At 31.7% G+C, this 26,757-nt stretch overlaps 4 protein-coding genes across 7 annotated transcripts; 1 reads left to right on the top strand and 3 right to left on the bottom strand.

Annotated features, from left to right (window-relative positions):
* Positions 1 to 1,670: 1,670 nt before the first annotated feature.
* Positions 1,671 to 3,929, top strand: LOC148194726 (ethylene-responsive transcription factor ERF110-like). Of its 4 annotated transcripts, XM_088096145.1 has the most exons (3): positions 1,927 to 2,299; positions 2,419 to 2,581; positions 2,819 to 3,929. In XM_088096145.1, the coding sequence occupies exons 2-3, from the start codon at positions 2,578 to 2,580 to the stop codon at positions 3,856 to 3,858; spliced, it is 1,044 nt and encodes a 347-aa protein (XP_087952271.1). In that variant the 5' UTR covers positions 1,927 to 2,299; positions 2,419 to 2,577; the 3' UTR covers positions 3,859 to 3,929. The 4 variants fall into 4 exon arrangements, with proteins under 4 accessions (XP_087952274.1, XP_087952271.1, XP_087952273.1 ...); XM_088096148.1 differs by lacking the exons at positions 1,927 to 2,299; positions 2,419 to 2,581 and adding an exon at positions 1,671 to 1,789; XM_088096147.1 differs by lacking the exon at positions 2,419 to 2,581.
* A 12,549-nt stretch (positions 3,930 to 16,478) lies between these two features.
* On the bottom strand, positions 16,479 to 17,180 carry LOC148194725 (uncharacterized). Its single transcript, XM_088095603.1, has one exon. The coding sequence runs from the start codon at positions 17,151 to 17,153 to the stop codon at positions 16,623 to 16,625; it is 531 nt and encodes a 176-aa protein (XP_087951729.1). The 5' UTR covers positions 17,154 to 17,180; the 3' UTR covers positions 16,479 to 16,622.
* A 2,199-nt stretch (positions 17,181 to 19,379) lies between these two features.
* Positions 19,380 to 20,054, bottom strand: LOC148194724 (uncharacterized). The gene has a single exon (XM_088097871.1). It carries the CDS (start codon positions 20,011 to 20,013, stop codon positions 19,483 to 19,485), a length of 531 nt encoding a protein of 176 aa, XP_087953997.1. The 5' UTR covers positions 20,014 to 20,054; the 3' UTR covers positions 19,380 to 19,482.
* A 1,654-nt stretch (positions 20,055 to 21,708) lies between these two features.
* On the bottom strand, positions 21,709 to 26,253 carry LOC148194723 (protein S-acyltransferase 8-like). Its single transcript, XM_088096109.1, has 5 exons — positions 25,924 to 26,253; positions 23,883 to 24,068; positions 23,149 to 23,460; positions 22,793 to 23,026; positions 21,709 to 22,575 (listed from the first exon to the last, which is right to left on the bottom strand). The coding sequence occupies exons 1-5, from the start codon at positions 25,963 to 25,965 to the stop codon at positions 22,072 to 22,074; spliced, it is 1,278 nt and encodes a 425-aa protein (XP_087952235.1). The 5' UTR covers positions 25,966 to 26,253; the 3' UTR covers positions 21,709 to 22,071.
* Positions 26,254 to 26,757: the final 504 nt, after the last annotated feature.

The following is a 26,757-nucleotide window of genomic DNA, read 5'->3' as shown; positions in this document are numbered from 1 at the left end:
TTATCGGCAATTATTAAATTATCTTTGTTGGTGTTTGATTTGTAATTCTAACATTTTTTTGAACTGATTTTGTTGGATTCGTTATAGTAATTTTTTTCTGGCAAAGGTTTTCACATACAAATTGATAGTATGAAACATTGAAGAATGAAAGCTTGATTGTTAAACTCTAAGATTTTAAGACAGTAACAAATTCATTTTAATCAAACCATATATTTATAGGAATTGAATATGATTAACCTAACATTTCTCAATATCTTTTTTGTGCCAATTAAACACAATATATAATTTATGTATCATTAATTTTTGTAGCCTAAATATGTTTCAATTGAAAATATTTTAATTTAAGGTATTTTAATTATTGTTTAAAAATATTTATTGTTTCTCCCAATGCACGATAAAAAAAATCGTTAAAGTATGTAATAATTCAATCAAAGATAATAAAATTTATAAATAATACATTGCATAATGATATTGTTTTTAATACATCCATTATGACTGTGTGTACTTTTTATTATTTTATCATTTAACTTACTGTTTCATTTAAAAAAAATACTCATTTAATATAAGGTAAAAAAAACTGTAAAAATATTTTCAATTATTCAAGTACGCATTCACTATTTTTATACAAATAAATATATTTAGAAGATTTTTTTTGTAATTAAAATATGTCATCTTAAATAAATATTTGAATTTATTTCTTTGCAATTCGTGAAATGTACATGGATTCAATTGTTACTTTTTCGTAAAATAATAATATTAAAAAAATAAAGAAAAAAAATATCAAACATTTATTTTAATATTTCAAAACACAATTACCAGAAAGCAAAGTGAACATACAATATGACAACATATAGATGTATTATTATAATGAGTTTAAATTTCATTTTTAATTTGACAATGTTATTGACGAGTAATGGATATTTAATATACTATTTTAATTTGAAAGCAGTTTTATAATGAATAAATCCCATTATTTTGCCGCAAAATATATAAATACGGACTAATTTTATTTTATTTTTAAAAAATCTAACTTAGTTTTAATTTACTTTAGTGAAATCCATTTTATCTGACTTCTCCACTAACATTGAAAATCTCATTTTAACTGTGATTTTAGAACTTTATTTGTAGTTTGTTTATACGAACTATGATTCTCCAATAGAAACTCTAACTATTATGGGAGATTTTATATTAGTTAGATATTTAATCATATTATGATATATAAGAATGTTTAAATTTAAATTTGATAAAATAAAATTTGATTTTCATTAAAAAAATCGAGTTTATCAGATAAAACTGTTTGTAAATTATAAAATAATAATTATTCTATTAATATCATTAAATACTTTTAAAAATAATCATATAATATTGGATTAGAGTTAAATTTGATAATAAAAATTGCTTAAAGGAAAATATATAAGTTGGGATGGGATAGAAAATTGTCTTTATTGTTTTTGAATGATGAGTTAATTATGAGGAGAAGCCCCACCGATCCATATAACTCCAAAGAGTCAGTCTAAAACAATATAATTCATACAATCCACACTTTGATTCCAGTATAATCTTTATCATCTAATTATAATAAATTTCAATTTATGCATGTGCTTTTCTACTTGGCACTCCTTATAGATACAAAACCTCTTCTTCTCTTATAAAAACAAGACCAGTAGCTAATTATGAAAAGCAATGTCAATACCCGAAACCTTGTAAATTTCATGGTCTTAGTCTTTGTTTGGATCATTCGCTACATGCATTGCCTCTCAAAAACCTTCTGTTGAAGTTCAACAATTCGGTATGGATGCCTAACTTAGATGTTTGGATTTAACCCTCACCTTCCTCTTTTATATTCCTACCTATTCATATTAGGTCAAATGCTGCATTTCTTTCCTTTTATTTTAACTTAACATTATACAATCATGCATGGAATTCTTGTCTCACTTCTTCCAGAGACGTGTTTTGACCATACAATTAATCACATATTTATTCCTCGACAACACCTTCCTTTGCAACAACAACTCTCCAAATATAATCTCAATTTTTAATTCTTTGTATATAGCATTTTATAAAATTTGATGGCAGCGAAAAGATAAACATATTTAAAAATATATATTATATGGAGTTCAATATATGAATAAGATATTAAATATTTGAGCAGTGATTCGGAGCCTAATCCACAGTGAAGCCTTATCACATATTTACCTTATTTAAGCACATCTTGAGTTTATTTAGTGTTATCTTTTTCAACCAGATCCGTGAGTTAACTATGGGCTGATCTAAAGTAGGGGAGCCCAAAATAATTAAAGTATGTAAATATATTGTCTCTCTCTCTCTCTCTCTCTCTCTCTCTCTCTTTATTTGACTGGGCATAGAATTCAACTCAAAGATGATCACTATTTCTTTGTTTCTGTATATCTGAAAAAGGAAACCGACAATGGGAAGGATTTGCAGAAAGTGCAGATAGTAGTTTGATTTTGCATCCTGCTTTCATTTTCAGTCAAAATCTGATAAGGTGTGTGTGAATCGAGAAGCGAAAATAAGCAGAGAGGCGGCAACAGGAAGCACATGTATATTTCTTAATTTATGGGTAGAGTTTGATATTTGCAGAATTAAGTTGTTGTTTTATATTTGGGAAGAATAAAAGGAAAGAAAGGTATTGGTAGTGGAGTGTGTTTAATTAAGTGTATGCATGGTGGAAGGTAGAGTAATAGAGGCGCAACAGGGTCACTGTTCTTGTGGGGGCTAGCCACCTCTTCATCATGTTCCATTTCGCTTACCCATCCTTATATATATATACAATAACGTGTTTAACTTTCTTTCTCAGAACGAATAATCAACTCCATCGGATCGCACGTGTGTATAACGGTGGCGCACCAGAGACCTTCAGCTTCAGGTTCCGCTTCGGGAAACTTCGCGGCGGACCCAGGAGAGCCTTTCACCCCAAGGGATGTGCAAGTGCAAGGGGGTACTGTAGGTTCGGTTCCGACCCATGTGGTGTCACCCTCTTCCTCTGCCCAAACCAACACGGAGTGGGTCCCGGCAAGTGGTTTTCCCATGGTGCCACGTTTTATGCATGCGCCTTCTCCGGGTTTGTCTTCTTCTCCCGGGCCTCCTCTTCTGGGCTCGGGCTCGGTTGGGCAGAAAAGAGCGCGTGAAGGTGACACTGCTGCTGCCGCGAGTGGGGGTGAGGGTGGTTCGTCACGGAGTGCGTCACAGGAAGAAAGCGGCGAGAGGAGGAGGAGATACAGAGGGGTGAGGCAGAGGCCGTGGGGGAAGTGGGCGGCGGAGATTCGCGATCCTCACAAAGCGGCGAGAGTGTGGCTTGGCACCTTCGACACCGCCGAGGCTGCTGCCAGAGCCTACGATGAGGCCGCATTGAGGTTCAGAGGTAACAGAGCCAAACTCAACTTCCCCGAAAACGTTACCGCGGTTCGACCTCCTCACCTTCCCGATTTTCCGGCCACCTCACTCTCGGGCTCCGGTGATGTTCCAGCGGTGACTGGTTATTCTCCGACGGTGATGCAGGGGGCACCGCTTCAGAGTTCCCCTGATTTGCTTAGAGACTATTGGGGTTATTCTCAGCTTCTGCGGAGCACGGGGGAGTTCCATGGACTCGATCAGTGGTTCTATGATTCGCAAATGGCAGCGCTTCAATCCTCTTCATCGTCATTGTTGCCGCTGCCGCCTGCGTATGCACCATCCTCTGCTTCCTTTCCTCTGTTTTCAAGCCAGCAAATGGGAGTTTTCCGGCCGCCGGGGCAACAGCATCACGGCGGAGGGGACAGTGGTAGCGGGTCAGAGTTTCCACCTTCGTCATGGTCAGATACGAGTAGTTATCCTCCTCCACCTCCACCACCCGGTTGACGTGGAGTACACAGCACAGCCTTTGTTTTTATACTATTTTTTCTCTTTCTTTTGTGAAAGAAAGAACAGGTTTTTCTTCTGTTTTATTTTATTTTACTTTATTTTAATTAATATATATATTTTTTAACTTTTATTGAACTAAATTCGTTTTCAAAAAGAAAGAATTGGAGTTGAGTGATTTTTTTTTTGGATTAAAATATTGGTTGCTGCTAAAAATAAGTTGAAAAGTGGGAATGAAATGGGTGGGTGATGATAAAGGGAGATAGAAAGTTTGAGTGGTACAAGGCAAGATTTTGAAGCTTAGTTCAGAGATGATAAAGACAAAGCAGCATTTAGGTTTGAAGATGAGATTATTCCAAATTCTCAACTTAATGGATCGATTTGATGTATACTTTTTGTCAACAATCCACGCAAAGATGAACAAACCAACTTTTTTTTTTACAAAATCTCTTCTCAGGAAACCAACTTTTTGTTCTCAGACAACTTATTTACAGTTTTAAATGATTACAATGTCAGGGTTCGCTTTTTATCTTTTCTTATCTGATACACTATTTCACTTCAGACAATTGTTACACGCCCACTCTCAAGTACACGAACCCAGTTTACTCACTTTTTGCATATGAAATTAAACCATGCCTCCCAATAAGTGGTTTCTATCATTGTCCACGTTGTAATTAAAAAATTATATAAAATTAATTTTGTTACATCGTACTAAAATTTTAAACCGTGATTTCTAATATTACGTGACTTACTTTTTTATATATGAACAAGATGGACACTTTTTCAAAAATATTTTTTGATATACCTACATTTTCTTTTGACATTATTTTTATTCATTTTTTATTTATTTTTTAAAAAAATACAACAAATTATATCTTTATAATTATTTTATTCTTAAACTCTGTATCAAATATCAAATAAATATAAAAATATATGTTACCATTACTCGTTTTTTATACTGCATTGGGGTGTTTAGGTATTAGTTTGATTTGGATAAATGAGAACATAAAACTCAATTAGCCAACCTTTAATAATTTGGATTGGCATAAATTTGTTAATAACTTTTACCATCCAAATAAAAATTAACCAGATAAAATTCAATTGGTTTGGATTTAGATGTCTGAAAATGTATAGTGTTTTCTTTTCAAAAAACATGTAATTTTATCAAAAAATAAATCACACATAACTCTATTATTGAAAAGGTTAACCTGTTATAATTATCTTACATTAACTCAATAATAATGAAAATCATATCATCATCATTATAGAACTTCATAAATAATAATTATTTATTTGATTTGGATTTATTAATTTATGATAATAAATTTAATACTAAACTATTTGTCATAAAATTTAACTAATTAATCTATATTTGATGCAATTAGATTATAATTTTAAAAAAATTAATTAATTTGGTGTAAATTCTTAAATAAATCACATTGTATGTACATATCCAAGCATATGGTTTTTATATTAAAAAAAAATAGAAAAATTACCCAGACATATCATTTTCACAAGAATAATATAAAAACAAGTATTCAGCATATCTGTAAAAAAATTATATGCATGATAGCTTAACATTATATATTAAAAAAAGCACAATATCACTGATTGTTTATTAAAGATCTACTACATTTTATGTCACAATATTTCTCAACCTTAAGACAATTACAAAATTCTCAAATTGATAAAATAATTATCACACTAAAAATCCCTATTCAAAAACTATATAATATCAAGAAGGTTTCAACATGTTATTCATTTCCATGTTTTCATCAATGATTTTATAGAAAGAAGGTACCAAGAATGCAATAACATTTACATGACCCTGGAATTACTCCAATACTATATACAAACAAGAACATTTACTCAACATATCTATTATACTCATACTTTTTAATCACATTTATACTCTTACTATTCTTCAATTGACTTTTCATACATTTTATCTTTCACCATTTTTATCCAGTATAATACATTAAATTTTTATAAATACCTTAGTTTTGTAATTTTTGTAATACAAAAATTGATGGTTTGTTGTTACTCATAGCAGTGCATATGTGTTATTAATTTTATGTATTATAATTATTCACTTTTAAAATAGTCATGATTCTTTGGATTTTAATTGCTTACTAATTTTTAGAATTTCTTTTAAGTCTAGACAAATTTGATAAAGATTTATATGAATTTTAATGTGAAAACATTTGTAAATTGACTTGCAACCATAAATTAAGGTTCATGGTCAATGTTCTCTTTTATGTATCACTAATATATAATTTTCAGTGAATCATCTCTGCTTTTTATATTCCATTCTTCTTGTCTATTTTTGTGCAATGTTTCAGAGTTTAGAACAATTCTGAATTAATTTGAGGTTAGGTATAAAATGGTTTGAATTTCTGTCTTAATTGATGAGATTGGAGTCTCATAATTAATTTAAGTTAAGAAAAAATATTTTCTCAAACCTAATTAAATTAAAACTCAATTCATGGTAGGAATTCCAAGTAGGCTGATTAGTGTTATATTAGTCCATTTATAATCAAATAACCAATGCTAATTAATTGTTAGATTTAAATGAAGAATTGATCCATTTTAGTTTTTCTTAATTTCGTTTCTAGTGTCCACTTTCAAGTTAATTTTTATTTCAACTTAAATGAACATAAACGAAAGAGGATTAAAAGTTATATTAAATTAATTTAGTTGAATAATGGATAAAAGTTATAAGTGTGTTATGTTATTTGATTGGGAATTTGCATTTAGACGTAAGATGGTATTGAGTATAATAATTAATTATTAAAATGAGAGATTTTATCTTTATTAATACTACAAAGTTGTATAAATTAAAATATTATGTTGAAAAAATTGAAATAAATTAATAGATAGAATGAACTATCTGAATTTATTAAATTGACGCGTGATGAACCCAAGCCCTAAATTTATGAAATTAATAACATCGGAGGTTTAATGTCTCAATAGGTCCCTATTTTTACTCAGAATTTCAAATAGGTCCCACTAGTACAAATTGTGTCTTTAAACTCGCCCAATAGACATCTGTCTAAACCAAACCGGTGCATATTCAAATGCGGTGGCAAATCCGCAATTATGGAGACCTTATAGACCTCGGTTCATACAGAACCGGTGCATAACGCTGATACAACTTCGGTTGTACAGGAAACCGGTGCCTAAACATCACCTACCATGCCACCTTTTCGTCTGAAACGGTCAGAAAACTGTGTGAAAAGGTGATACTGCCTCGGGTTCTAGCAGAACCGAAGCAAAACGCCTGACACACCCCTGCAACACACATCAAATCAGCTCAAAAACCAGGAGAAAGAACCTCGGGTTGCTGTAGAACCGAAGTCAAAAAGGCTTTGAGGCCTCGGTTATATGAAGAACCGAGGCATATTGCTTTGATTTCTCCAAGGAGTCACGGTGCTTCCACTTCTCTCGAGCTAAGGGTTGTGCACTTCCTACATTTCATTCTCCTCTCTGCCCCCAAAATTAACTCTTCTTCCACACGCTTTTCCCCATTTCGTTCTCCTCTCTGCCCCAAAATGAAGCACTGTATGCTTCTTCCACTCGCTACTACGGCCACCACAACCGCCTCTCCTAGCTCCGCCAAAACCCGCCCAAAGAGAATGACCCTCCCTCCGATCCCAATCTTGTCGTTCCTTCCCCCGCTAAGTTCAAGAGTCCCTTGCCTCCGAGACCCCTGCTTCCAACCCTCTCAAGCGAAAGCTCGCCTTTCGATCTGACTTCTCTTTCTCGCTTCTTGGCTTTTTTGCAGGTTATTGTGAGGATGAGGCCTTTCTCGCTTATGGGGTTTTCTTCTTCTTCTCCTTCATCCTGGTTCGAATTCGCGAATGTTGGTGGCACGAGGAGGCGACAACGACATTTCGGGTGGAGGCTCGTCGTCGAGCAAGGAGGCGTCCTTTCCTTCCTTATTCCTGGTTCGTTCACGCATGGAGGGGAAGCGATTTGGAGGCACCGTGATCACGGCAAAGCGTCTCCGCGGCGCAAGGGAGGAGGTTTGGGGACTTCGATCATGTTGCCACTATTCGTGCAGGTTTGGGGACTTCGATACTGTTGGAGGAGGTTTGGGGTTGTTGCTCATCCCGATTGGGGGTTAGGGATTTGAACGGCGTTTGACTGGATTTGGGGTTTAGGGATTTGAAGGTTCCGGTGTGTGTAGTGGCGATGATCGGACACTCTGAGAAGAGGAGAGTGGATGGTGGTGCACGTGAACGAGACCAAAAATCAGTGGACAGTAGAAAATGAATAAAAAAAAAAAAAAGAACCTACGGTCTCGGTTAATTTTCAACCGAGTCAAAATTCTGTTTTTTTATGCCCCGGTTCTTGAACCGAGGCAAATAGGCTATCACTTTTTACATCGCCTTAATATGCCTCGGTTCAGAAACCGCTGTCTATGGTCCAAAAGAACCGGTGTCGTTTCTCCTTTCTGCACTAGTGTCCCTTTCTTTTTCGACATCTCAATTGAGTCCTTATTTTTGTAAAATTAAATCAAATAGGATCTTTCCATCAAATTGAAATGACGCCGTTAAGAGCTGACACTGCCAACATACCTTTCTTAACGGCGTCATTTCAATTTGACGGAAAAGTCCTATTTGATTCAATTTTATAAAAATAAAGACGCAATTGAGATGTCGAAAAAGAAAGAGACCTATTTGAAATTCTGGGTGAAAATAGAGACATTAAACCTAACATCGGATGTTAGTTGAAATGCAGTGTCAAAATCAACATTATGTACTCACAAGAAAATTGAAATTTGTTCCAAAAAAAAATCTTTTCTTTGCAAAATAAGATAGGAATGAAGTTTGTATTAAATGAAACAATGTTTTTGTTTCAATAAAGCTCAATCAATTTTAAGGTAATGTTAAATGCTTATTTATTATGTCTTCAAATGTTTTAGATGTTATGCTTGGATGATGTAATATAAACTTTTCAATATTTTGAAAACCAATTTTAATGAAAATAAGATAATAATTTTAAAATAATATGTAATCACATCTGAAAAAAAAACATTAACCATAAATCAACATTAGACAAGAGTACACAAGTTTCATATAATGAATTTTAATATACATTAGTAACATAAAATTTTTCCCCTAATTAACCAAAAATGTTCAAGAGGCACTGTGTAAACAAAAATATGAATACATTAAATAAATATATATATATATATATATATATATATATATATATATATATAATATATATATATAATACCAACTAACACGTTACTAATCACCCAGGTAGATTTATATGATGGAGATGATGACTATTATTTTATCAAAGTGTTGCATGAATTGAACTGACTTTGAATTCCAAGCCTTAGTTATTTAACATAAGCGGCATGAATGTGCTATTCCTTTTTCATATCTTATATTTTGAGAGTGCCCATGAATCGATGTGGACAAGTCAAATCAACACAAACTTAAAATGTTGACATTTTATGAACTTAAACATGACATGTTGTTAAGTAACAAAAGAAATACATATTTTCATTTAAGCTACACAAATAAAAAAGAAATAAAATATTTAAGATAGATACAAATAAGTTTTATTTTTATACATTATTAATTAGTATAAAATATTGGTTTGATGTGTCTATTTTTAAATATTTTTTTCACAAGATGACATATAATTGTTAAAACTTTGAATGTCAACTGAAATATCAAAGTTAAAAATAAAATTTAACATAAAATCTGCTTTGAAAAAATATCTTAGAAATTTAAAGAGAAGAATATTTATAAAGAAAATTTTCAATACATTACCTTTTTTATCTATAATTTTTTAAATAACATTTTCATTGTTGTTTAATTTAAGTTAATAAAACATGTCTTACGATGTTATCTAACTAATATAGGTTGTGTTATTCGGTTATATATCATGGTGGTATACAAGAGTATAATATAGTATGAAGAACTATATGACATACATATTTTTTCATGTTTTATATTCATGTAATGTTTGTTGTTACGTTTAACTAATGTCGTCTTACTTTTCTTACATCCCTGGGCTCTGTCATGTGATAGGGTGTGAAGGAATATTAGTCTGGAACATTTCCAATAATTTGTGCAGGACTTTAATTACTAACGTTTAATAATCAATTTGTCATGGTATAATTGGTTTTGATTGGACTTTGAGCTTTTTATAACGTATGGTTGCTATAAGTTTCAAGCGTCATATTGAATAAATCAAAATTTGGACCAGCTTATTAGAGACATTATTTGTTGCAATTATGTTATACTATTACGTAAAAATCAACTATAATAATTAAAATATTAATTCAACCCCTTCATAGACATTGAATTTTGACTTAATGTCATTCAATGAAGGCAACCAGCATTGGCAAGCCACAAATTGTATTTGAAAAAAAAAGACGGCTTATATGCGTGAGTTTATTTCAAAAGATTTTTTATTTTATGAAAACTATAATTATTATATTGGAATTTATGATCATAAAATAGTTAGAATTATTTAGTCATACAAGGTGAAGTCATCACGTGGTGGGTGCTATGGGAAATATACTCTTTAGAAACTTAGGCTTCATTAAAAGAGAATAAAAAAGAGAAAATAAACTAGTTTATAAGCTAGTAGGTGATTATAAACTAAAAGTAAAAATATAAAATTAATTGAAAGTTATAGAACATGTAAATTTACTTTGATCGAGTCATAAAAAGTAACTTAACGTTGAATATGGTCAGCACACGAAGAACAGGTAAAATATATTAGATAGTTTGTGAGGCCAATTAATAATGAATCCATGTTTTATAATGACGTAGAATAACTTTCGAATGTAAATGCAGAACATGTAAACGAACATAAAAAAAATTAAAATATTAATGTAATAATAATATAAATTTTTATAAATAGATATTTGAGATAAAAGGAATGAAAATCTTTTTGCTTCTTCTATATATGTTTGCATATTGTTTTCCATTTTAGAAAAATAATAAAAAATAAAGAAATTATTAATCAAAATTCAAAATAGTTGAGAGTAACTTAATTTATTGTGTAATATAATTTAGTTTGGACAAGTTATTTTTGAGGAAAAAGAAGCTAATTATTTTTCTATTTTGTCTTTTGAGTGTATTATTATCTCATATTATTTTTGTGTGATGATGATATTGAGAAATTTATAACTTGTGTGTAATTATAGGTGCGTAACGTGGTGTATTTAAATCTGGAATTATACTGAACCTACTTAGGTTTTAATTAATCGATACCAGGTTTAACTTTTAAAAGACTGAAAATATGCCAAATGTAGTGAGTAGTGCATGAAAAACGTTGAACCAGCTAGAACCCAAAGCATGAAGCATGAATTGCGAAACAGCAACCTCCACAATGTTACACGAAAAAAGACAAAAATAGTGTTCTGTAAATTAGTGAATGAAAATTATTGAAAAAAAATTAGGTTACTATAGGTAGATGCTAGGTGTATAATTGATCTCTTTGAAGATTGTGAAATTATTATAATAATACATTAAGCAAAAGAAATAGTAAAATAGTGGCTTATAGAAAAAATAATGCTATAATAGTGATCAGAATGAGTTTACGTGAGATTAAGGTTTACGTCTCGTCAGAAGTACCAAACCCAAACGGCAAACATCACCATCACTTTTACATCTCCGATCCCAACAACGTAAGAAAATGAGAGGAATATAAGTATCTCAAAATCATTTTCTTTCTTCATATTCTATTTTCATTTTACTTTGGTACAATGTGACGTCACCCCATGCGTGGTTTCCAGAGGCCTTCATTAAACATTCCGAGGTCTTTTCCTACATGTGCCCCAATACGACAAAGCACAATTTTGTTAAAATTTTATCTACAGCTAATATTTTCCTTAACTATTTTTTTTAATACAATTTTACCCTATTTTCTTATTTGTCTTTTTATGAAAACTTTTATATGAAAAATTTTAATTTCAAATTTATTAAAATCTATATCAAGTATTGTTTATGTTAATTTTCTTTTATTTTATCACCTGCAAAAAAATTCCATGAAACAAAAAGAAAAATATATAAAAAATAAATAATTCTTAGTATTCAAGTTTTAAATAATATAATCTTTTTTTAACTTTTTAAAATGTTAATTTTATTTTTATTCTAATGATTATAAAATATATACATACGCTTCGTATATTATTTATGTTTTTAAGTAATGTGGTTAGAAATATAAATTTCATCAATGATTTGTGAATAATTTCAGTACACTTTTAAAATAAGGCTCATTTTCATTCATTATATCAAATCAACAGATTGAAAAAGCTTCAATTTTCAAAGGTTTTTCATAAAGTAAATTTTTTGTAGTCAAAAGTAATTTTAGTCCATTAAAACTTCAATTAATTTACTATAAGTTTCTTAAATGTTTAAAATATTCTAAATTGTAAATTGATTCCTAAAAGTTTTAAATTGACTTTTAATAATTTTTATTGTTTGTAATTTAATTGTAAGGTTGAGGTTTAATTCATGTTATTTAAGTTATACTTTTAGACTTAATATTGATTTCAGTTGAATCCAACTTAATCCAACTTATCTTGACATAGTTAATTCTGACCAACTTAACATGGGTTTATTTGGCATGAATCAAACTAATTTGAGTTTGACTTAACATAGTCCCATCTAGACTTGGGCAGACCTAACTCAATTCAAAATGTCTTAGGCCCAACTTAGTCATATTTTTGTTTTAACCCAACCCAACCTACTTCAACCTAACACGATCTAACATGACTTTTGTTTGTTTGACCTAACCTTGCATGACTTGGACTCAATGCAACCTAACCATTTTTTATTGAGCGCAACTTTGCCTAACTTTGGTCCTAGTGGACTTAACTTGATTGGGCCAACTCCATCAATCTTAGCTCGTTTAACTTAGCTTGACTCGGGTCAAATCTAACATTGTCTAACATGAGTCTATATATGACTTGGGACTATCTCAACCCAAACTCACATGACAAGATTTAAACTTGGGCCTCCTTAGCTTGACTCAACTTAATCCAATGTGGACACAATCAAACTTGGTCTAACCTAGGCCCAACTTAACTTGATTATACCCTTTTGGACATGGACTTGAACTGACATGAACTTGGTCCAACCTGGGCCTAGTATGATCTTTTGAGATGGTCCATACTCAACCTAACTTGATCACTCGTATTAATTATGTATAACTTACTTAACATGAGTTTGACTTAACTTAGCCCATATTGGATCTAATTCAAATTGATCAAACATGAGTCAAGCTTGTCTCAACTTCACCTCAATCAACATGACTTAGCCAATTCTAACTTAGATCGACTTGATTCCAGTCTACTTTGACCTAATTTAAACTCGACTCAGTTTTATATAACTTAGGCTATGCTATCTTGACATGACCATAATTAGTCTATCTTGACCTAAGTCTAATTCGATTACTAATTGGATCAAATTTGGATTGAAAAAATAATTTTTATTTGTATAAAGATTTATTTTAATATTTTTTTCATTTTTATTTTATGAAAAGTTATTTTACTTTTAAAAATGAACTATGTATGAATTAGTTTTCATTTTTTTGTTGTTATTTTTGCCACATAATTATTTTAATGTAGAATTTGCATTATCGTGAACTTTGTTTGGGCCTATAATCTACCTAGATTACCAGATGCCCTCTCTACTGACGCAAATTGAAACCTCGGATCAGTAAGTCATGTTAGATTTTTAATTAACTCAAGTCTAGTAGTGTACGAAGATGAAGTTCTTTTAAAACTCTTTTTTAGTATGTGTCTATAGTCGTTAATATTTGCTTTTTTTAGGCATTCCTAATTAGAAACTGTTTACGAACTAGTCACATAATTGAACAACTTAGTTATAATTTTCTTAAACAAGTGCTTATATGTAAATTGTTTAGATAATTGAAAAAGAAAGATAACTAAACGGTTTTATACAAATTACAAACTATTTTCTTAAATCACCCAAAAGAATTATTTAAATAAGTTGAAAATAGTTTATGAATATAAACAATAAAAACGCTGTCTTTTATGTGAAAATATTTTTTCTGTTATTTACAGTTGTTTTTACCAATCTGATGAAAAGTTCATGATTTGCTGTTTTTATCTTAGCATTGTTCTGATAGTATGTTCTACCTATATGATTTGACAACCATTTTGCTCTCACTCACTCGTATATTTGACTGTATTATATGCATCACACGTCCAAGGTTGTAATGAAGTTTTCACAGAAACATAACGACATGTTTTCAAAAACTTATATATATTTGTTTATCATCATCATCATATATATATATATATATATATATATATATATATATATATATATATATATATATATATATATATATATATATATATATATATATATATATATATATTACAGGATTATAATCAATTTTTATTCAAACAAACAAATGAGTTTTTTTCTCTCGAAACAATAGGTTATATGCATGATCTTATGAAATAGAATAACGACATACTTCATATATACTATATATTTTTATGTATAAATGATTTACATCTCATGACGTACGTATTTTCTAGTGGGTATGTAATACATTATTTTAGTCTGAATAAGAGATTAAAATTCTTCTTTAGAGCATCGACAAGTGACATTGACGTTCTAAGAAAGAATATACATGGCTGCAAAAACCCTAATATTTTTGATAATTTTGATGCTATATAGTGGGGTGGAGCACTTTGGTGGGTGGGTTTTGAGTTTTATTGCTAAGTTAGCAAGTAATTTGGGTAAACAGCATGGGTGGGTTTTGGATCCACGCGTGTTTGGATCTGCCAATACCATATGCCAAGTTGGGATAAGAGCTTTTTCCTTTTACTTTCAGAAAAGAAAGATACTTCTTCTTTTATTAATTTTTTTACTTTTGGATAAGTTACATTATAATGAGAGGCCATCATAAAATTTGAGTAAGATGGTAACTGTTTGACAAATTGGCTCCATTGAAATAAAATATGCATTAGAGTCATCATATAAGCTGCAAAAGGATAAGTATTGAATGTGATGTGCATCTGAATTTGATGTCATGGGAGAACAATGTTTGAACCTTATGCTTCAATTATAATATAATTAGAAAATGATGTAAGATTTGGTAGTTGCGTGATTTCTATCTCCCAATGCTATTATTTCTTTGGATAACTATCAAAATATCAAATCTTACACTTTACAACCCCACACTTCTCAACTTTCCTGTGCCAACTATTTTAGCTTCTTTTATTTTTCATCAATATTTAAATTTTTATTTTAAACACGTACGACTGTTAAATTTTCACAAACCATAAATTATAGACAGGCTTATGTATTTGAATATTTTTAGGTTAGCTATACATTTCACAAACCATAAATAAATAATGTCATCTTTTAGGCCTTGTTCCCTTGAGTGGATTTGAGGGAGAGTAATTGAGGGGATTTGAAAATAAATTTTTTTGTTGTTTATTTGAGTCAATTTGGAGGTAAGTGAGAATGAATTTGGAAGTAAAGATTGTGAGAATTCGTGTAGGATTTGATTGACGTGACAGATTAAAAAAATTTACTTCCAAATCCAATCTCATTTACCTCCAAATTCATTCAAATAATCAACAAAAAAAATTATTTTCAAATCCTCTCAAATCCCCTCAATTACTCTCCCTCAAATCCACTCAAGTGAACAAGGCCTTAGTTAATTATGTTTATGTCAATTGGAATTTTTATAAAGAGCAAAACAAAATATATTAATTAAGTGGGATAAGTTAACAAAACTTTTATATATACATACATATATATATATATATATATATATATAATATAATTATTGCTCTATATTTAAGCCTTTTATCATATTTAATCATACATCTTATTTATCATAATTCATACATATTTCAAAAAAATATTTTTCGATATCATTAAAAAAGACAGAAAAATATTATGCATATGTCTATTCTTGGTTTACCAATTTATTTTTTTCTGTTATATTGTTATATTCTAAATTTGAGTATAAAAAGAATTAAGACATCAACTCACCCATTTATTACACAGATTCAGCCATTTATTACATACATTCTATATAGTACATAATCTATTACTCATATTTACCGCCTTATTCCCCAAATTTTTCTTTGTTGTAACTTTTGTTCAAAATCACTTTCCAATCAAACATCTGTTCTCCAAATTTTTCTTTATTGTAACTTTTGTTCAAAATCACTTTCCAGGCATTCAAACATCTGTCTCCTCCGTTCCAAATCCCACATTTAATTATTATTATGCTAATTGTCCATCTCTTCAATGGTTGATTGTTTCTTTGTTAAATTTGAATATAGTATTGGATACATAAAAAAGATTAACCACTCCTTGATTGTTGTATTTCTTAAATTTATCTTGCATACTCCAAACATATGGATATTTGTAGTTGTTTTTTTAGTGAACCTTATTTCTACTCACTTTCTCTTCATGTAATTAGCTAGGATTTTGTTTTTCTTTATGTCGTGTCAAATTGCGTGTTTTTTTTTTCACATAAAAGGTTATTTTTAATCTTTTTAGGATTTTTTTTCTTAGTTATCTCTTTCTTATTTAAATTTAGTTTACGTTTATATATAAATATAAACGAAAGACAGAAAGAAGAAAGATAAGTAAACATTGAATAAAAGAAACAAGTTGGAATCACTCTCCTGCACACCAAAGGAGACAAAAAATGAAAAACGACACCGCCAACACGTACGAACGCATGCATTGGCACTACAAGTAGAAAGTGAGGAATGCACTTAATCACTTGATTTTAGAGACGATTCTGAAGGCCAACTTGCTGAGGGTGGAAATTTGACTATTAAGAGCAGTAATGGCAGGGTTGTTAATATTTTCTGAAGCCAAGCCTCTGTCACAACCAGCAGGTCCATCACCAGCAACTTTGGCATCATAGCTAGCAGTCTGAGGATCATCTTTATACTCTTCCAAGGCGCTCTTGAAGGATGCAACAACCCCATCGTAGTCGAAGTTCGCACATTGCACTATGGCTTTCTTGTTGTCTACCTGAGCCAACCCCTTCAGGAAGGCCTGAGCGTCTTTTGCCTTCGCCACCGCCCATTCTAGGATTGCCTCAGCCAGTTCGTCCACATTTTCTGCGTTCACAATCTTAGGATCAGCTTGCTTTAGCAGCATCAAGCACGCATCCTTGTACTCCAAGCTTTCCATGCACATTTTTTCAGCCAACCCTTTTTCACCATTTGCTGCCATGGGAGAATAGCAAACCATCACCAGACACACGGCCAAAACAAAGGAACATAGTGCTGAGGAATTCATCTTTGCGATAGAGTTTTTTTTTTTTTTTTTTTTTTTTTTTTTTTGCCTTGGAGGGTTTGGTGTGAAGGAGTGAGTTTTTCGTTCATGATGTTGGGATCTTTTATAGTTTCTCAAACCCTATTTTAGGTTAACGTTTCATTTTTTAGAAATCTATAACCACTCGTTACTATGCTTAATTAAGTTAAAGAAAAAGTCATACAACAAATTTGCCATATAAATAGTGCTATCATCTTGGTGAGCCTCTTCCACATCATCAAATTGCATTTTTCAAAGGAAAAAAAAATATTTTGACAACTACGTTTTAACATAAATTAAATTATTCGACAGAATTAATCGAGAGTGTAACACCATCTATGACAAGAAAAAACAATTAAATAAATAAGTAATCGTTTCCGCCATAAATAAATAAGAAAGACTAAATCCTCCCATTACTTGTCTGGAATTTTTATATTTAAAAGTGATTGAGAAGAAGAACATCATCAGGTGCAACACATTATCAATATATGAAGAATGTTAGTCGGTGAAATATATTCATTTTCATATGCTGTTTGTTAAAATTGGTTAAAACTTATAAAACCATTCGAGAAATTTTATTGAATGGAAGTGAAATGTATTCATTATTTTAATTTATGAAGTCTTAATTAGCCAAACATATATGGATTGAAAGGAGAATTGTTTTTAATGTTTTCATGAATAAATTACGAGTGTCGTAAATAAATTAGAATAATATATGTTAAATAATTAATTGAAAATATGTTGAGAATAGTTTTACTCAATTGGAAAATAAAAAAGATTTTGAGAGTTAATAGAATCAAGATTTTGAAAATAGTTCAATTTGTTTAAGTTTAATTCAGTTTAGTAATTTAAAACCTAAGTCCAATTTATTTATTTTGATCAGTCCAACTCTTAAGCGTGTAGAGGTTTAGGGATGTTAAAATAAGTTAGTCTGACCTGTTTTAATTTTACCAGCAGTAATAAAACGGCTTGAAAATTTAATCGTTCCGTCATTTTTTTTAAATTATATATATATATTATATATATATATATCAAATTAAAGCATATAAATATTTTTTAATTTTTTACTTAATTAATTCATATCTTTAATTGAATGAATTAACTAAAATTATTATCGTCATGACACATTTACATCTTCATATAATAATAAAAAAAAATTTGAAACTATTTTTATTTTAACTTTAATTAAAAATATAGCAAACAAATTGAAAACCTCTATGTACTCGTACAAATTTTGGGAGCGCGGAATAAGATCTATTTTACCATCCTTATATATTAATATCTGTATTGTTGATTTACAAAGGAGAAAACATATTTCATCATAAAAATGTCAGTCAAAATTTTAGTATAGAATTGACAGAAAAAATATTTAATCTTTTCATAACTTAGAACGATGACGTCGTTGTATATAAGGATTGCAAATGAACTAGTTTCGTATGTATTATTCCAATTCGTTTCAATTTTGATGAAAAAGGTCCATATTGAATAGTATATTTCGTACATGTCTTTATTTTAAATTAAACTATTAAAACACTTTTATTAGATAATATAAAAAATTTATATGAATTATCTTTTAGTATTTAATTTTGTAATTTTTTTAGACACACACATTTGATAACTTTTCATTCTTTTATATAATTATTTTACTTTCATTCAATTGTTATTTCATATTCTTATAAATATTTATATAATTAAAAGTTATTTATTAATATCTAACATTGAAGAAAAAAATCCTTTCTTTTTAATATTTAATATTTCATAATACAATATTTTAATTGTTTTAATTTTTATAAAAAAATGATTTGATAACGTAATATTTTATTCAATATTAAGAAAATGTTTATCTTTTGATATATAATATTTGGTATAAACAATGCTACTCGTCATTATTTCTTAAACCAATGTTATCATCAAGATACGATTAAATATATAGTTTGTGCCCAAGTGCTCTCATATAAATATACTTCCCTGATAAAAAGAAGACTTTATTTTATTAAGTCAAGGAATTTTGTTTTTACTCACTTTCTCTTCATATATTATTAAAAAAAATCTTTAGTTTTGTTTTTGCTTGTTATCGTGTCAAATTGCGGGTTTATTTTCTGATAAACAATTATTTCTAATCCTTCTAAAAATGTTATTTTCTTAATTATGTTGCTTTGTATTTAAATTTAGTTTAGCCGTATGTCTGTAAATATAAAGCAAAGATTGAGTAGAAGCAACAGGTTTAATTTCATTAATGACTTGCACTCCCCCACACCAAAAAAAAAATATAGCAACAGCCCACACTTTGGGTTGAGCATGGTGGCGAATTCACTTAATCACCGCATTTACTGACGGCATTGAAGGCCAAGCTGCTGAGGAGGAGTATTTGGCGGTTAAGAGCGGCAATGGCAGGGTTGCTAATATTTGCTGAAGCCAAACCTCTGTCACAACAATCAGGTCCGTCACCAGCAACTTTCGCATCATAGCTAGCGGTTTCAGGATCATCTTTCAACTCTCCTAAGGCGCTCTTGAAAGATTCAACCACCCCATCGTAATCGAAATTCGCACATTGCACTATGGCTGGACTATTGTCCACCTGAGCCAACTCCTTCAGAAAGGCTTGACCCTCTGATCCCTTGCTCACAGCCCACTCTAGGGTTGCCTGTGCCAGATCTTGGAAGCTTTTTGCACTCACGATCTTAGGATCGGCTTGCTTTAGCAGCGCCAAACACCCCTCCTTGTCTTCGAAGCTTTCCATGCAGATCTGTTCGGCCAACCCTTGTTCACCCTTTGCTGCCATGGGAGAATAGGAAATCATCACCAGACACAAGGCCACAACAAAGCAACGTGTTGAGGAACTCATTTTGTGATGGGGTTGCTTTATTTATTGGTCCCTTAGGGTTTGGTGTGGGGGAGTGAGTACTTTGTTCAACATCAATTGGAATATTTATATTGTCTTTAATTCTAATTTAGGTTAACGCTACCTGTTTTTAGGAACCTACAACCACTCGTTACCGTGCTTAATTAAGCTAAAAAAAGTCATATAACAAATTCGTACTATAAAAGATATAATGCTTAGTTTTTGGTTGAACTTTTAATTCAACTTTACAAACTAGTTATTAAATTCACTAACTAATAAAGTGACTATGGTAAAATTTTGTTCATCAAACAGTTTTTTTTTATTATTTTCTGTTATATATTTTCTCTTTGTATATATAAGGTGACGACAGTTTTAGGTGAGTTCCGAAAGTCAGTCCCGGAAACGAAAATCGAAAAAAAAATCTAGAAACATATTTTTCTTTGGGTGTTGCTCCCTCCACCTCCACAGCCTTCTCCCTCCACCTCTCCAATTATCTTTAATTCCAATTATATCCTTAAAGTTAAAATTTTTTATTTTTATTTTATTATTTTAATATTTTAATATTTAAATATAAACTAATATAAATATACATTATTAAAATATTTAATACTCAAAAATAATAAATCAAAATATTAAAATATCTAATAAAATAATAACAGAAACATAAAATTAAAACAAAGCTTAAACGGATGACATCCTCCAACGGATGTCAACATCCGTTTAAGGCGAAACGGATGTCGACATCCGTTTTGTCTTAAACAGATGTTGACATCCGTTGAAGGATGTCATCCGTTTAGGCTTTGTTTTCATTTTACGTTTTAGGGTTAAAGGATTATTGGAAGGATTATTGGAAGGGTTTAGGGTTTAGGGTTTAGGATTATTGGAAGGATTATGACTACGTACCTGGAGAGGAACCACGACAAGCACATTACACCACAAACGCACTGCACCACGTACTGCACCGAAAGTCAGACGAAGATTGCTTGATAATTCTTTTCACGATCACTGAGCTTTGTAGAAAAATATTTTACTCATACAAGGAACTACGTAGGTTATCAGTGAAATATGTTATAAATGAGTAAAATTAAAAAACAATAATTCTAAAAATAAAATTTTACTGAGGGGCAAAATAGTAAAGGGAAGGTGGAGGGAGAAGGCTGTGGTGGTGGAGGGAGCAACACCCTTTTTCTTTTCTGAAAACAAATTTCTGAAATATATTTTTTATTTCCGGATTAACTTTCCAGAAGTAACTTTCAAATAAGGACAAAAGTGGAAATGAAATTAATTAATAGTGAAGAAAGGAAATGATAAGGTGCAGGAAACAACAGCCGAAAGAAAAAATGCGAGCCCAAGTACAGAGGCTGGAGAATCCTCGGACCTAACTCTCGAAATCTATAGCAGGTCCCAAGTCAAGTCCTGATGAACGTAATTTATTAAGATTGAAAATGCAATGCACCAATATGAAAAAGGAAAAATTCTCTTTAACAACTTTTTACAACAATATTGGTAGCTTTCTGATTCAACGATTTCAAATATACAAACCTATAAAGTAAAATAATGATACATAGTCTCTGTTGTTAAAATATCATGATACTAAGAAAAAACCACATGCGCAATAAAGATTCTAAGGCGGAATGTTAAGACACGTTGAACAATAAAAAATCACTCACAATCACGTCAATGGCAAGGTAAAAGCACTTACAACATCAAAGGGCCCAGTTTTACCGTACCTAAAATGCAGTATATGTAGAGAAGCTTTTTCAGTATCATAACTGGTTATTTACACAAAGAATAAAACCAGGGAAAGATGAGATCCATATATTGGACTGTTAAAAATAAGGAAAAAAGAAAGGGATAAAAAAAGGACAGTGGGTCTCAAACAAATTACATGCACGCATTTATATGCTTTCCCAATGAACTAGGGTTACCACAAAAAAGGTAGGCTAAGTTTTTATACCAAGTTCCAATCTTTCTTTTCCATCTTTAGTATCCAAGGAACCCCACATCATATATGGTTGATTGATGCCATTGAAAATATTGCAAGAGACAAACCACAACTCCTCACTGGCGCATTTCCTTTGAATAGTTTCTGCTTTCTGTGACATTTGAACTGGCAAGAACCTCTTGGGCAATTTCCCAGTTTCCACTCCTGTCCCAACTTGAGTGCCTAGCATCTGATCGAATGGTGGGAGCTCGATGATCTGAGGACAAAATTGAGTCAGGTTCAGATGTATGGTGGGGTGCTCCATTGCTCCCTCTGCCTCGAATCTCCTCGTCAAGTTCTTCAATGTTCCTGCGCTGTGATATCTTCAATAGGTCTTCACCAATGTCAAGATCATCTTCAACCTTTGGGCGCCGATCTCCACCCAAGCCGTCATCTGGGTCACGAGGCCGTGCAATGATCGGAGCCAGTGGCCTCGGTACCTCCTCTCTGGCAAATGCCCTGAAATTGTTCCTTGAGGGCTTTACTTTAGTGCAAAACATTTCCAGAAAATTATTCAAACAACCCCGGTTAAAAACATTGATCCTGCTGTCAGCTCTGTACCGGAAGTTTTCATAGGTAGTCTGCAACACAAGAGACACTGACCCAGTTGGTAAAGATAATCGTGTAACACAAGAACACTCCGGAAATAACAATAGAAGATTTTTGATAAAGTGGGGTGGAATTAGTACCATCAAGATCATCCCTTTTAACTTTCTTTATTCAGAGTTAACAAACTAATCTAAAGGTACACTAATCCATGAGAATGTTAACCACAAATGTCAAAAAAAATTGACTGACCTGATTTGTGCCTATGAGATATAAATGAAAACCAGTTAATCCACCAACAAACCACAGAGAGATGAAACAATAAGCCATTAGTATCACAGATGCAGGGGATTCTTTCATTGCCTTCCAAACTGTGCCGTCATAATTATCCATCAGAACCTTGATGTAAAGAGCTGAGAGGGAAAACACATAGATGCACAGAATAGTTGCTGAAGAAACAAACATAAAGAAGTAACGATAGTTCCTCTGCACATTGGAGAAAAGGCCAACAAATACATCAGAACAAAGAAAACAAGTAAATAGCACCCTCCGATAAATAAGAAAAATGGTATCATAAAATCAAGAGGTCATGCTGTCAACTTTCATACCAGACCAATGCACTGGCCCACCCAGGGGCAATGGTGATCAAAACGCTCAACACAGTTATTGCAAATGGAGCAGTGTGAGCAACGAGGAGGACGATACAGCATACAAGTCTCACAATATTTCACCCTTACAGCAATGCCGTTGACTACAACTTCTTTGGTTCGAGAGAACTGGAGACTTGGTGTTTGCCGTCCAGCTCCCCCAACATCAGCAGAGACAGAAGAATCATAACGAAACTCTTCTTCCGGTGGATGAGAATTCCTTGGAACAATGCCCGGATCACCAGAGGAAGTAAGAAAGAGAACCGCCAGAACCTAAAAACATAGGCTGTGAGATTATATAGTGACACGCTATATGGAATCAGTAGAGAAAATCAATTTCTTAATAGTGAAATGCTATCACCATTAAACCAAACAGCTTTGAACTTTTACCTAGCAAATTAAAAACTATTAGGGAAAAAAAAATGGATACATGATGAGTTGAGTTTATGTCAGTGATTTAGTTTAAAGAAGCACACTTCTGCAGTTCTCAGTACTGGCTCATAAGAGGTATACAGGAAGATGGACAGCATACGTGGTGAACAGTCAAAAGTATGTTTTTCGTTGTGGTAGCTTGCACTAAATTTGGACTTCGGAACTTAAAATAGACCAAGCTAAAACTATGTATACAAAAAGATAAAAAAAATAAAAATAAAAATAAAAAACGAACAATAAAATAAAAAATTAGCTGAACTTACATGAATAGTAAAAAGAATAGCCACTGCTAAAATAGCATATCCAGAATTATATGGAGAAAATTCATGCCTGAGATGCCTTGCTACACATACACAAAAGATTATAACTGGAACAATAATCAGCAACAAGGTGACAAACAGGGACCTAGCGTCTGGCCCAAATACCAACCTCCCCCCGCATATGAATTTCTGCAGAAGATCATGAGAAAAGTATTAACTACAAAGTGCAGTAAAAGTTAAAAAATTGCAGAAAAATAGTTCGTGAAAAAACTAAAACTTTTGATAGACAAATGAATCCCATAATAGCAGAATGATACATCATTTCAAGAGGTCAATACCATACATTAGACGGGAGAATAATGAATCCTCCTATCCTATCAAAAAATAAAGATCCCAACGAGGCAAACTGACCCAAAAATGCAATGTGTTCCAACACTTTAGTAAACAAATGATCGATCCCTTGAACCAGCCATTAACCAAGCACCATCACAGGCACAATCCTATCCTACAACTGTAAAAGGAAAAGAGATGATCTAGATGGCATTTCGTGGCAAACAAATACACAGAATGCCATAAAATTTCACACTCTTTGTGCCTTTCAAAATCTTCAGGGCATATAAAGAGAAAAGCCAGAGACCATTCGGCAGGTGTACCACAGAATTGGCCATCTATAGTATTATCAGATTATTTTGGCATATTTATGGCTACACGCCTCTATTTCTTTATGAACTTCAATAGTCCAGCTACCATTTGATGAATGTGTCCATGATCATCTCATAACAAATATTATGCAAACTTTGAAGGTCATTTATCTCTCTTGTTTCTCATCCTATTTTACACCTTTTACGTAAAACAAATAAGCACCAAAAACATGATGAAACATAATCGTCCTTTGCTTATGTAACATCAATCTTACACTTTACAATACCATCAATATTACCAGCCATCATCCATTATCAAAAAAAATTAATGTAACAGCCAATAGCTGTACAGACAACTACTTCATGCGAGAGCAAGCAATGGGGACATCAATTTCATCTTATCTTCAAAAGTAATTACTTTGACCTTGGAAGAATGGCCATAAGCTGGTGATAACCACATAATATTTCTCATCCTTCCAGAACTTGTTCTACCCCAAACCACTCATATCACACCAAACATGGGAATAGTAGACATCTGTCTGTGCTGCTCAAGTGGTCCATCCCACATTCTAATTTAACCCGATCAATAATCTATACATCAACTTTACAATTTATCTTTCGCCAGGAGTCACTTTCCCGAGAGGATTAAAAAATCTTTCGTGACAACTCTATTCAGAGGACAGAATCACAAAAAATTATTTGAAATAAATTTCATCCTTCTTAGACAAACCTAGAAAACATAAATAAGAGAAGAAAAGGTGCTATTCAATGATTTCAATCCAAGGTCTTAAATTACTTCATTATTTTTTTTTAAGCAAAACTATCATAGTATCATTCAAAGATACACATTGGAAGGGGATCAAAAGCCCAAACTCACTATTGTGTTTAATTCTACCTTTATTTTCACCCGAAAATAGCAAAACTTTTGAGGGGATGAAGGCCAAATTCTGCACTTCATAAATTATTTCACCAAAAGTCAAAGCAGGCTAATTGAGCCTAACACTTACAAATAATTAATAAGACGCAATATTAAAAGTATTGTAGCAGATACCTTTGCCCTTAAATAATCATAAATCAAACAATTGAGTTGAAAACTAACTGTAATCACGCACACACAGCTCAGCATGTTGTACAGTCCCCCCAGAAAATAACACATAACCGACCCCAGTACTAGCTCAACTTTCAACACACGCCCAACTTTTAATTTTCAAAATAAAAACATGCTCCAAGTAAAAAAAACAAAAAAAAATCCAGCTCCAACTCGACATTCCTGCAACCAAAACTACCCGAGAAATTCAAAGCCTTTAGCACGACGCGAATCAAAGAGCCGCGAACCAGAGCATACCCAGATGGCATAAAAAGCTAAAATTGCAACGAAGAAGAGGACAAGAAGCAAACTTTACATTACTTCCTTTCCAAACTTGGTACACGCGCTTTGCAGCCATGAAGGATCTTTCTTGGCTGGCACACTAGGTGAGGAAAGAGTTGGAGAGGTGGGAGTGGGAAGTGTTCATCTTACTCCCATTCACGCTCCACAGAATCGGAGAGAGGGTCAAAATTTGTGGGCTCGGTCTGGAATGCGATGGAAAAGCTTCACTGAAAAGAAAAAGAAGAGAGAGAAAAGGGAGTGATTGAGTTTCCAGAGATGGCGGTTTCCGAGTTTGGAATTTTGGATTTGCACTGAGGAATGTTTCGGGGGAAATGAAAAGAAAATTTGGAGTGAGTGTGCGCGGCTATAATGTATTGTATTCAAGCCAAATCCAAGTGAAAAATAATTATGAAATCTAATTTTTCAACAAGCCCTTTTTTTTTTAATCTTTCACTCTCTTTTCTTAGACACTTTTTTATAATTGGATGATTATTAAATCAATTTATTATAAACTACAGTAAAGCTTACTGTTAATTTAGAAATAGCATATTTCTTAGACAACCATTTTTTATTGAAAACACCTTTCACTTTTTATTTATCAAATTTATTACACTTGCTTACTTCTTCACAGAAAAATTAAATCTCAAATGTATTTTAAAATAATAAAAAAACATTTTCTTACATTTCTTTTTCACCGGAACAAATTCGTGCTAAGTTTTACAAATGAATCACATATCATATTCAATCAAATATGCTAAATCTTGACCAACACCCTTTTATTGGTAAAAAAAATTCACTAAAAATATAAAATTAAGAAAGATAATCATTAAACATACATATATTACTAAGGTTAGCTTCAATATATTGT

Source organism: Vigna umbellata, chromosome 8, assembly GCF_029865625.1.
Source record: "Vigna umbellata cultivar VRB3 chromosome 8, Vumbellata_1.0, whole genome shotgun sequence".
In the NCBI taxonomy this organism is placed as follows: domain Eukaryota; kingdom Viridiplantae; phylum Streptophyta; class Magnoliopsida; order Fabales; family Fabaceae; genus Vigna; species Vigna umbellata.
Note: the sequence above shows the minus strand (reverse complement) of the source record. Positions and strands in the feature narration are given on the sequence as shown.

Coding starts and splice junctions, on each gene's coding strand:
- LOC148194725 (XM_088095603.1), bottom strand. CDS start 17,153: ATGAATTCCTCAGCACTATGTTCCTTTGTTTTGGCCGTGTGTCTGGTG.
- LOC148194723 (XM_088096109.1), bottom strand. CDS start 25,965: ATGGCTGCAAAGCGCGTGTACCAAGTTTGGAAAGGAAGTAAT. Junction 23,027..23,148: donor TGGGCCAGTGCATTGGTCTG/GTATGAAAGTTG, acceptor TCCAATGTGCAG/AGGAACTATCGTTACTTCTT. Junction 22,576..22,792: donor ATCTCATAGGCACAAATCAG/GTCAGTCAATTT, acceptor CTTGTGTTGCAG/ACTACCTATGAAAACTTCCG.
- LOC148194724 (XM_088097871.1), bottom strand. CDS start 20,013: ATGAGTTCCTCAACACGTTGCTTTGTTGTGGCCTTGTGTCTGGTGATG.